The 12,413-nt window shown below is 42.5% G+C and overlaps 1 protein-coding gene across 5 annotated transcripts in view; it reads left to right on the top strand.

The window, feature by feature from the left end:
- DLG2 (discs large MAGUK scaffold protein 2) overlaps nucleotides 1-12,413 on the top strand; it is a 467,276-nt gene that overhangs the window by 377,351 nt on the left and 77,512 nt on the right. For all 5 annotated transcript variants that reach the window (XR_013624585.1, XM_078784648.1, XM_078784647.1 and 2 more), the window contains one exon: nucleotides 4,815-4,914. Coding sequence is in view for 4 of the 5 variants with exons in the window: in XM_078784648.1 (XP_078640774.1) it covers nucleotides 4,815-4,914 (100 nt within the window). In the remaining variant the exon portion in view is untranslated. The remainder of the gene's footprint in view (nucleotides 1-4,814; nucleotides 4,915-12,413) is intronic.

Below are 12,413 nucleotides of genomic sequence, written 5' to 3'. Positions count from 1 at the left end.
TGACCCTCTCAGACCACTACATTTTTGATGAACCCACTCAGCGCACATTGTACACTGAATGGAGTTCACTCCGACACCCTTCCTACACACAGCACAGGGCCACTTCCCAGTTCTTTCCACCTCACCACATGCTTCACCACTTGCCATCACCTTCGTCTTTCCGATATTCACCTTCAGACCTTTTGTCTCCAGACATTCCTTCCACGTGTTCATCTTTTCCTTCAGTCCATCCATACTTTCCGCAATCAACACCAGATCATCTGCATACAACAACTCCCACAGTAAACCCTCCTTTACGTTCTGAGCCAGCACCTCCATCACAGCTACAAATAGTAGTGGACTTCGTACCGACCCCTGATGCACTCCCACCTTCACCTCAAACTCACCACTGTTCCCGTCCTTCGTCCTTACAGCTGTGCGCGCTCTTTTGTACATTGCCATCACTACTCTGAACAACCATACTGCCCATATGTAGTTGTAATTGTCATGGTTCTCTTTTTGAGGCAATGTTTTTATGGCCGGATGCCCTTCCTGATGCCAACCCTTTTAGTCGCCTCTTATGACACGCAGGGATACGGTGTACCTATTCTAAATCGGGGTACACCCCGGGAAGGGTAGTCACACAGCAATATATATATTCCGCAAAGAATCCGCAAAGCGAGTGTTTCGTTTGCCCGACTCCACAGCAGAGTCTGGAAAGAACGTGGGCTCAAAGTGAACACAAAATTGGCCGTGTACAAAGCAGTTGTCATCCCCACTCTCCTGTATGGAGCCGAATCTTGGAATTGCTATGCACGCCACCTTCGTAGACTGAATGGCTTTCACTCCCGATGCTTACGACAAATTCTAGGCATCCATTGGTTCGATCTCGTGCCGGATACAAAAGTACTCGAGCGAGCTGAAATGCAATCCATCACATGCACCCTGCAAAAGGCCCAGCTCCATTGGGTCGGCCATGTGTTGAGGATGGACGCAGACAGGATCCCACGTTTTATTTTTATGGGAGAACTGCACGAAGGAGAGAGATCAGTGGGCCGGCCCAAACTGTGTTTCAAGGATACACTGCGTGCACATTTGAAAGAATGTGACATCCCGCTCGACAATTTACAAGCTCTGTCCAGTGATCGACCGAAATGGCGTAGCTTGATCCATACACGATGCGACTCCGCGGAAAAGGGTTATATAGATGCCGCCAAAGACGCCCGCAGAAAGCATAAGGAACGCGAGCTGCAACCGGTGCCTGCTGACTCTAAATGGATTTGTACAACTTGTGGACGCCGATGCAAATCGGCACTCGGACTGTATAGCCACAATTGGGTTCACAAGAATTGAACACCAACGCCGTAACGGTGGGGCGACATGATGATGTATATATGTATATATATATATATGTATATATATATATATATATTATACATAATCAGTGCTGGACTGATATCACAGTCATATATTATATCGGAGGTAACCTATGACGTCATAATTATCATTTTAAAATTATACAGGTGGGGGTGCACCTATGGTGAAAATTTCCTGTCAATCGGACCAACGGTTGCAGAGAAAATCATATTTATTCTGTGCGGACAAACAGACAGACAGACAGACAAACAAACGGACTCAAATGCAATACCCTCTCCTCTGGCGAGGGTAATGATTTAAGAGATGAATAGGGGAGGAAGGGTGGGGACTTTAGATACATTACATTAGGGGAGGAAGGGTGAGGCAGTTGCCCTGAAACAACTTGCCTTTGCATCTTGGAAGGCAAATCCAACTGAAGGCAATCTCAGTTCCTTCCACCAAGCTCGAAACAAGTGTGTTTCTACCCTCAGGAGTGCCAGGAAGCACTATCTCTCCACACTCAAGATTGAACTCTCAAACCTGTCTCCTTCCTCCAAATCCTGGTGGCGTCTGGTCAAATCCGTTTGTGGTGTTTGTTCCCCCTCCATCCCCTCCCTTACCTCAAATGGCTACACAGTTGACACCGCACGTGACAAAGCCGAATGCCTCAACTCTGTGTTTGCCTCAAAATCTTGTGTCCCAAACCCATCTCTCTCTGTTCCCACCTTTCCCAGTCGAACCCAACTGCTCCTGGACTCTGTGTCCTTCTCTCCTGACAAGGTGGAGAAGTTTTTATCAAACCTCGACTCTGATTCTGCAACTGGACCAGATGGCATCAGCCCTCGGGTCCTAAAATCCTGCTCTGCCGCTCTATCTCACCCTCTCTCTGTTCTTTTCACCCTCTCTTTTGTTCAAGGTCATCTGCCAGCATCTTGGAAATCAGCAAACATGACCGCTTTACACAAAAAAGGTGCAAAAACAGATCCTTGCAACTACAGACCAATCAGCCTGCTCCCAATTATCAGCAAAGTCATGGAATCCATCATTGCTTCAGATATCAAATCCTTCCTCTTCTCCAATGGCTTGATCTCTGATCATCAATTTGGATTCAGACCAGGTCATTCTACTCTGGACATGTTGCTTCTGCTGTCTCAACAATGGATGGAGGTCCTCAATGCCAAACAGGAAATCAGAGCTGTCTCACTTGACATGTCACGTGCCTTCGATACGGTCTGGCACCCAGCTCTGCTCTCCAAACTCACCTCCTATGGTATTCAGGGAAATCTCCATTCATGGCTTGCGGATTTCCTCTCTGGTCGTAGGCAACGTGTGGCCCTGAATGGATTTCTTTCATCTTCCCTTCCTGTTCTGGCTGGAGTTCCCCAAGGTAGTGTTCTGGGCCCTGTGCTATTTCTGGTCTTCATCAATGACCTCTCCGACTCTCTGGAAAGTCCTCTCTATCTCTTTGCTGATGACTCCACTATCTGCCGCTCCATTCCTCATCCCTCAGATCGGCAGTCTGCAGCCTCCTCACTCTCTGCAGACCTGGACAAAATCACAGACTGGTGAAACAAGTGGAACATGTCTTTCAATCCTGACAAATCTCACACTCTTACAATGTCTCTCTGAAAGGACCGACTGGACAACCCTCCCATCTACTTTCTCAACAATCCTCTCCAAGAAGTTCTGTCGCTCAAGCTTTTGGGTCTCACTATCTGCCATGATCTTTCTTGGGAAAACCACATTTCCAAGCTGGCCTCCAAAGCCAGTCGCCGACTGGGCATCCTCCGTCGTGCGAAGTCCTTCCTTGGCACACCTGAGCTCCTCACCACATACAAGGCTTTCATCCGCAGCTCAATGGAATACTGTTCCCCCCTCTGGGCTGGTGCTCCTGCCTCACACCTTGCTCGGCTTCACGCTGTTGAGGCCAAAGCTTTCAGAATCATTGGAATCTCCCGCGATGTAGTCAACTCCGAGGGCCTTTCACTCACTCACCGCAGGCAGGTTGGTGGTCTTTCTGTCTTCTACCGACTCCTTTCCGGCCTTGCTCCCCCAGCTCTCTCTGTGCTCTGTCCCCCCAATATTCCTTCAGGTCGCACAACATCTGCCTGCAACCCTCTTATGGTTAAACTGCCAAAGTCTAGGCTCTCTGCTCACCTTCACTCTTTAATTCCCCTTTTCTCCCGCCTCTGGAACAAACTCCCCCACTCCCTTCAATCCCACTCCTCCCTCCAGGTCTTTAAAACAGCTGTTCACCACCATCTCTTATCTTCCCCCATCGAAAACCTTGATCTTTTCTACACCCGGTAATTCACCCCAGAGTCCTTGCAGTGTTCATATGTTTTATTCCTCTCCCACCTCCCCCCAAGTCCTCCTGATGTCCCTGCTCTCAAATGTTGTGTTTGTGTCCTTCCCCCTCTCTCCCCATCTTGTCTGCCGCTCCCCTTGTTTTTTGTGTTTTGTGTGTCGGTTTGTCTTTTTGTGTGATTAATGTTCGCTCTTTCACGAGCCTCGATGTTGTATACAAAAAAAAAAGAAAAAAAAAAGGGGCCACATTTTTTATATTTCTGGACATTATATCTGCTTAAATGCAGCAGGAGACTTCATTGTTAAGCCCATTTATATTTATTTTGTATGTTTATTTCAATTGTGATATGTTTATTTTGGCTGCACCCACCTTCCTCGGCATTTTCTCGAAGTCCAGGAACCTAACCAACTTTTTCGCAAAGGCCCTCAGTTTTAGCATTTGCAGTTTTGCTATACGCGATGTTTCCAGGAACGTAACCCCCATGATATTTAATGGTTTACTCGACACATTTGGAAAGGAGGTGTTTGCAGGGCTAATGCAGATTAATTTTGGGGTGGGGTAGGTGGGGAGGTTATGAAAGAGGAGTCTGTATAAATCATCATCTTTGCCATTAATTGAAAGTTTTTTTTTCATATCAGGGTTACTTGACATCTGAAGAGCTGGTGTTAATGACAAGCACATATCCAAAATGCACTTTGCACGATGTGAAAGAGTAGAAGCCAAAGTAACATGATCAGAACAGAACTCTACACTGGGGTGAGGAAGGTATTCATATTTGCAATGTATGTTATGGCAAGAAGGTTGGGGATTGGTGTTATAGTTAATGCAACATTTGATATATATATATATATATATATATATATATATATTGGCTTTACGATGTGTGGAAAGTATCGACAACCTGCAATAGTTAGTGATTGGCAACTATCTTGGCCTTTGTGATATCTTCAAGCCAAAACTTTTGAAATAACCTTGGCTATTCAGGTCCAGATGATAATCAGACAGACTCATTGACTCCGACATCTCGCATGATGTTTCGATGTTGGCCTCATGTATTCCTCCCTCCATGTTTATCTCCTCCACCCTCACTCCATCCGCATTTTGCAAATTCCTCCCTGCCTTCTTCATCTTCCTCCAACCCACTTCCATTTCTCCTCATCGGCTTCAACAGCCATTCCATGAAAAGCATAAAAAGAGTTTCTGCCTTTCGAAAAAGTTTCCTTTCTACAAGAACAAGGATGCAGGCGAGGCTGGAAATGGGCATTCGGATCGTAAGTATTATAGTTATGTGACCTGGTTGCCAGTGACTGGCTTCGTGGGAAGTGAGGAATTTTAAACCCTGGTATGATGGTGAAGGTGGTAAGCAGGTTGGAGCTGCAATATTTTTGAATCGCATTTATTTTTTTGTTTTCACAACATGTACATTTCTTAATAACCCGGTGTTCAAAGTCTAATCTACCAGTTTCTGAGGTTTTTAAAATTGCTTTTATTACCCAATGTTATTTTCTCCATATAACTCCTTGAATGCAACATGGAAATGCCATGGCTCGAACATGGCTGTACCGGTGCCCATCTCAAGGGCTGTATAATTCACAGTTCCATGGATATAGAAGAGAAAAATTAATGTAACCCTCTATTTGAATTTGCATTGGATGCTACATTTCGCCAAAACCTGCCACCAACAATTGCCATCTTGCCACGGTTGGGACAAGCTCCGAGTAACTTATGCTTTTCTTTCCCACTTCTCCCACCTCTCCCATATCTGTTTTGATTTTCTCTTCTGTCCTTGTTTTGCCATTACCTTCTTTTTTGCTTGTCTTTTGTTTTCTTTTTATCTCCCGAATTTGTGTCCTCCTCCCCTACCCAATCCGTTCCTGCCCCCCTTATCCTTTTCCTCTGCGTTTCGGCCCCCCACTGCTCTCCAGGAAAGATCTGGATTAAGTGAGGACGATTTTGCGTCCAAGATGCTGCGTAAGTCCCTGCAGTCAGATGGCAGAATCCACCCCCATGACACACTAAGCGAGTGTGCATTGATGTCTGTACTTATATCTTTCTTTTTCTCTGTATCATCTTTCTTTTTCTCTGTATTATCTTTCTTTTTCTCTGCATTATCTCTCTTTTTCTCTGCATTATCTCTCTTTTTCTCTGTATTATCTCTCTTTTTCTCTGTATTATCTCTCTTTTTCTCTGTATCATCTCTTTTTCTCTGTATTATCTTTCTTTTTCTCTGTATTATCTCTTTTTCTCTGTATTATCTCTCTTTTTCTATGTATTATCTCTCTTTTTCTCTGTATAATCTCTGTTTGCTCCATATTATCTTTCTTTTTCTCTGCATTATCTCTCTTTTTCTCTGCATTATCTCTCTTTTTCTCTGTATTATCTCTCTTTTTCTCTGTATTATCTCTCTTTTTCTCTGTATCATCTCTTTTTCTCTGTATTATCTTTCTTTTTCTCTGTATTATCTCTTTTTCTCTGTATTATCTCTCTTTTTCTCTGTATTATCTCTCTTTTTCTCTGTATTATCTCTCTTTCTCTGTATTATCTCTCTTTTTCTCTGTATTATCTCTCTTTTTCTATGTATTATCTCTCTTTTTCTCTGTATAATCTCTGTTTGCTCCATATTATCTCTCTTTTTCTCCATATTATATCTCTTTTCTCTGTATAATCTCACTTTTTCTCTGTATTATATCTCTTCTTCTCTGTATTATCTCTTTTTCTCTGTATTATCTTTCTTTTTCTCTGTATAATCTCTGTTTTCTCCATATTACCTCTCTTTTTCTCCGTATTATCTCTTTTTCTCTGTATTATCTCTTTTTCTCTGTATAATCTCTGTTTTCTCCATATTACCTCTCTTTTTCTCCGTATTATCTCTTTTTCTCTGTATTATCTTTTTTTCTCTGTATTATCTCTCTTTTTCTCTGTATAATCTCTGTTTTCTCCATATTATCTCTTTTTCTCCATATTATATCTCTTTTCTCTGTATAATCTCACTTTTTCTCTGTATTATCTCTCTTTTTCTCTCTATTATCTCTCTTTTTCTCCGTATTATCTCTTTTCCTCCGTATTATATCTTTTCCTCCGTATTATCTCTTTTTCTCCATATTATATCTCTTTTCTCTGTATAATCTCACTTTTTCTCTGTATTATCTCTCTTTTTCTCTCTATTATCTCTCTTTTTCTCCGTATTATCTCTTTTCCTCCGTATTATATCTTTTCCTCCGTATTATCTCTTTTTCTCCATATTATATCTCTTTTCTCTGTATAATCTCACTTTTTCTCTGTATTATATCTCTTCTTCTCTGTATTATCTCTTTTTCTCTGTATTCTCTCTCTTTTTCTCCATATTATCTCTTTTCCTCCGTATTATCTCTCTTTTCCTCCGTATTATCTCTCTTTTCCTCTGTATTATCTCTCTTTTCCTCCGTATTATCTCTTTTCCTCCGTATTATCTCTTTTCCTCCGTATTATCTCTTTTCCTCTGTATTATCTCTTTTCCTCCGTATTATCTCTTTTCTTCCGTATTATCTCTTTTTCTCCATATTATCTCTTTTTCTCCGTATTATCTCTCTTTTTCTCCGTATTATCTCTCTTTTTCTTTGTATTATCTCTCTTTTCCTCTGAATTATCTCTCTTTTTCTCTGAATTATCTCTCTTTTTCTCCATATTATATCTCTTTTCTCTGTATAATCTCACTTTTTCTCCGTATTATCTCTCTTTTCCTCCGTATTATCTCTTTTCCTCCGTATTATCTCTTTTCCTCCATATTATCTCTTTTTCTCCATATTATCTCTCTTTTTCTCCATATTATCTCTTTTCCTCCGTATTATCTCTCTTTTCCTCCATATTATCTCACTTTTCCTCCGTATTATCTCTCTTTTCCTCCGTATTATCTCTTTTCCTCCGTATTATCTCTTTTCCTCCGTATTATCTCTTTTCCTCCGTGTTATCTCTTTTCCTCCGTATTATCTCTTTTCTTCCGTATTATCTCTTTTTCTCCATATTATCTCTTTTTCTCCGTATTATCTCTCTTTTTCTCCGTATTATCTCTCTTTTTCTTTGTATTATCTCTCTTTTCCTCTGAATTATCTCTCTTTTTCTCTGAATTATCTCTCTTTTTCTCTGTATTATCTCTCTTTTTCTCTGTATAATCTCTCTTTTTCTCTGTATTATCTCTCTTTTTCTCTGCATCATCACTTTTTCTCGATATAATCTCTTTTTTTCTCTGTATTATCTCTCTTTTCCTCTGAATTATCTCTCTTTTTCTCTGTACTATCTCTCTTTTTCTCCATATTATATCTCTTTTCTCTGTATAATCTTCCTTTTTCTCTGTATTATCTCTCTTTTTCTCTGTATTATCTCTCTTTTTCTCCGTATTATCTCTCTTTTCCTCCGTATTATCTCTTTTCCTCCGTATTATCTCTTTTTCTCCATATTATCTCTCTTTTTCTCCATATTATCTCTTTTCCTCCGTATTATCTCTCTTTTCCTCCGTATTATCTCTTTTTTCCTCCGTATTATCTCTTTTCCTCCGTATTATCTCTTTTCCTCCGTATTATCTCTTTTCCTCCGTATTATATCTTTTCCTCCGTATTATCTCTTTTTCTCCATATTATCTCTCTTTTTCTCCGTATTATCTCTTTTTCTCCGTATTATCTCTTTTTCTCTGTATTATCTCTTTTTCTCTGTATTATCTCTCTTTTCCTCTGAATTATCTCTCTTTTTCTCCATATTATCTCTCTTTTTCTCCGTATTATCTCTCTTTTTCTCCGTATTATCTCTCTTTTTCTTTGTATTATCTCTCTTTTCCTCTGAATTATCTCTCTTTTCCTCTGAATTATCTCTCTTTTTCTCTGTATTATCTCTCTTTTTCTCTGTATAATCTCTATTTTTCTCTGTATTGTCTCTTTTTCTCTGTATAATCTCTTTTCCTCTGTATAATCTTTATTTTTCTCTGCATTATCACTTTTTCTCTATATAATCTCTTTTTCTCTGTATTCTCTCTCTTTTTCTCTGTATAATCTCTCTTTTTCTCTGTATTATCTCTTTTTCTCTGTATTATCTCTCTTTTTCTCTGTATAATCTCTCTTTTTCTCTGTATTATATCTCTTTTCTCTGTATAATCTCTGTGTTTCTCTGTATAATCGCTCTTTTTTGCTGTATAACCTCTCTTTTTCTCTGTATAATCTCTCTTTTTCTCTGTTTCCCTCTCTCTGTCTCTCTCTATATCTCTCTCGGTGCATCTCTCTATCTTTGTACCTATCTCTTGCTTTTTCTGTGTGTGTGTGTGTGTGTGTGTGTGTGTGTGTGTGTGTGTGTGCTGTGCGTGCGTGCGCGCGCCTCTCTCTCTCTCTCTCTCTCCCTCTCTCCCTCTCTCCCTCTCTCCCTCTCTCCATCTCTCCCTCTCTCCTCTCTCCCTCTCTCCTCTCATCCCTCTCTCCCTCTCTCCATCTCTGTCTCTTTCTTAGTATCTATCTATCTCTCAGTACCTATCTATCTCTCTCTTTCTCTGTATCTCTATCTGCATATCTCGATGTATCTGTATGTATGTATGTATGTATAGTATATATATATATATATATATATACTATATATATATATATAAATGTATATAATGTATATACAGTCGGACCCCACTATTCGCGGAATGCGTGTATCACGGTGGATAAAATGCGACATGTTTCTCTATTCGCGGAAAAAATGTCCTGCAAATTTGCGGGGTTTTTTGTTTTTGCGGCTGCCTTCCAGGAAATCGCGGGTCCCCCCCCCCCCCCCCCCTCTATTTGCGGCCATGTTCCGCTATTTCGTGGTTTTTCAAGGGCGCAAAAAAAAAATTTCATTGGCCGCTAGCATGACACATTTATAAAACCCATCTTTACCAGCCATGCAAAAAGCAGGTGGACGTACGGCATAAAAAAACCATCTTCTATGAGCCACGAGCATGACATGCTGTGCGATATGCGTTTTCATGGCCCTTGCGGCCACGAATTTTAGCTGGAATAATCGAAAGCTTCGCAGGATACCCCACTAGATGTGTAAACAAGTCAACTCCGCGAATTATAGAATGCAAACGCTTCATTAAATCAATTCTAGCTTGCAATTTATGGTAAAGCATCATCAGAGATGTTACACAATGAAAACGCTTTGGGGGGATGTTCCATCAGCTATGAAAACATGTCAACTCAGCGAATTATAGAATGCAAATGCTTCATTAAATCTATTACTGATTGAAATGAGCAGATAGGCTCAATACCCACAATACTCTCAATCCTTCATATACAGACTGTCCTCGATTTTGATCATTGTTCTCGTCCCGTTGCTTTGACATATGTTTTTGACTTGCTCTGCTCATCGTTCAATAATGGCTCCCAAGCGCAAGGGCAGTGCCAGAGATACATCGACTACCAAGAGGCAGAAGAATGTGTTACGTGCTCCTCCCCAAACCCCCTGGTCACGGTGTACCTCCGAGCCCTGAGAGGAGTCACGGCAGAAAGATGTGTTATTCTGTGTCAAAGATCATGGTGAAACCACACCAATTGTTACCAACAAACAAATATTTTATTAAGGTCACACAAGAATAACAACACAAAACAATAGTAATCAATTGTACAACCAATATATATTTCCTATGATGGTACCATCAGGTTCGTACAATATAACTCACTGTGCTCCAAGTGAGCGAAAAGAAGAACATTCCCCAATGTCTCTATTCCGGCATCAAGCCAAAGTCGATCCGCTCCAGCGATCGTCAGAACGATGTCTAATCGAGACCAGAATCCCGTTCGGATGACAGTCACAGTCCGCTGCCAGCCAAGCTGCGTAAAGGCACCCTCAAGGCAACTGGGAAATCCCACCCTCGGTGTATGGACGCTCCACGGCTCCCACTCTGCGAACCGCAGATTTCCAACTCGAAAGCCACGTTGCACACACACACACCAGATTAACGTCTGAATGCGGTGAAAATGGTTTGAAGCGAAGTGAAAAACCTTGAGCGAAGCTCAAAGCGCGCGAGTCAAATGGCCGATGGCCCGTTCTCGAGGCGTAACGGCACTATGATGATTCTCCTCGGAATCAACCGCAAAACCTGAAATGCAGGTTGATCTGTCACAGCAATAACAACTCTGTCGCATGAATGCCTTTCCTGGGACACCCAAAAGTTCACTCGTGTGACTCTCTTTCGCCAATCTTTCGCTCCGGGACCTCGAAGCAGCTAGGCTTCTTCTCCGACTCACTCGCTCCGCCTTCTTTCCCTCCTCTTCCTCTTCGTCATCGTCCGGTTCCGGTTTCATTTAAAACATTAACTTTTTTACCTTTTGAAAATAGTAATACTCCCTTTAAACGACAACAATAATAGTACATGGAATCAAAAATGTTACAGTGGATGAAAACCACAACAACGGAAGTGACGAATCCGTAACAAATGTCATGAACCTTCGCCAGAAAGTGGAGCTGCTCGACCGGCTTTCAAGAGGAGAGAGAGTGCGGCCTCTGTGGGCAGGGATTATGGCGGCAACGAATCCACCGTTCGCTACATACGGAAGACCGAGAAAGCAATTTGTGACAGTATTTTCAGCGAGAGCTGTATCGAGTACGAACGTGGTCAACCCATGTCCGGGATGTCCACATAGAAAAGATGGAGACGGCTTTCAGCATATGGATCAAGGACAATATGCAGAAGAGTGTGCCTTTGAGTGGACCTCTCATTCGCGAAAAGGCCAAACCAATTTACGATCATCTGTCTGGCATGGGTGGTGCCAGCACGAGTGATGCGCCGAGCGATTATTGTACAAGCAGCGCGACTTCATTCACTGCAAGCAGGGGATGGTTCCATCGTTTCAAGGAGCGGTACTGTCTCAAAAATGTGAAGCTCTCAGGGGAGCGTGCCTCCGTAGACCACGAGGTGGCAAAAGCATTCCCTGCTCAACTCGCGAGGCTGATCGAAGAGAAGGGACACCTCCCAGACAGAGCAGGTGTTCAATGCTGATGAGACTGGCCTCTTCTGGAAAAAGATGCCCACGAGAACTTTCACCTCGAAGCACGAGGAGACAGGATCGGGTATCAAGGCTGCCAAGAACTGCCAATCTCTTCTCCTCTGTGCAAACGCAAAAGGGGACCTCATGCTGAAAAGCATGATGTTGTACCGTTCCCTGAACCCGTGTGCTCTCAAGGGCAAGCACAAGCAAACTCTGCCCATGTTTTGTAGGGCCAATAGAAAAGCCTGGGTGATGGCACCAATCTTCCTGGACTGGTTCCATAATTGTTTCATCCCTTAGGTGGAGAGGTACATGGTGGGCAAAAACATTGCGTTCAAGGTTCTCTTGCTCCTGGACAATGCTCCTGGCCACCCCGCGGACCTGGACGTGGCTCACCCGAATGTCAAGGTGATCTTTCTGCCGCTCAACATCACCTCCCTCATCCAGCCACTCTACCAAGGTGCTTGGCCTCCCTCAACGTTTAAAATGTATTACACCCTTCGCACCTTTCACCGCATTTTGGTTGTGATGGAGTCCAACCCAGGGCTCACCGTCGGGCAGTGTTGCAAGGATTTCAACATTGCCCACTGCATCAGCGCCATCAAGGAGTTGGTGGATGAGGTGAGAGCCTCGACCATCAACGCATGCTGGCACACCCTGTGGCCAGACAGGCAGTAAGAAATTTTACTGGCTTTCCTTATAACACTGAGAAGAGTAATGTGATTGTCGGGTTGGCATGGCAGTTGGGAGGGGAAGGATTTGATGACATGCAGCCTGAGGAGTTGGAGGATCTCATTGCC

The sequence above is a fragment of the Myxine glutinosa genome, chromosome 9 (genome assembly GCF_964187855.1).
Source record: "Myxine glutinosa chromosome 9, kmMyxGlut1.1, whole genome shotgun sequence".
NCBI lineage: Eukaryota > Metazoa > Chordata > Myxini > Myxiniformes > Myxinidae > Myxine > Myxine glutinosa.
The sequence above is the reverse complement of the archived record's forward strand: the minus strand, read 5'-3'. Positions and strand labels throughout refer to the sequence as shown.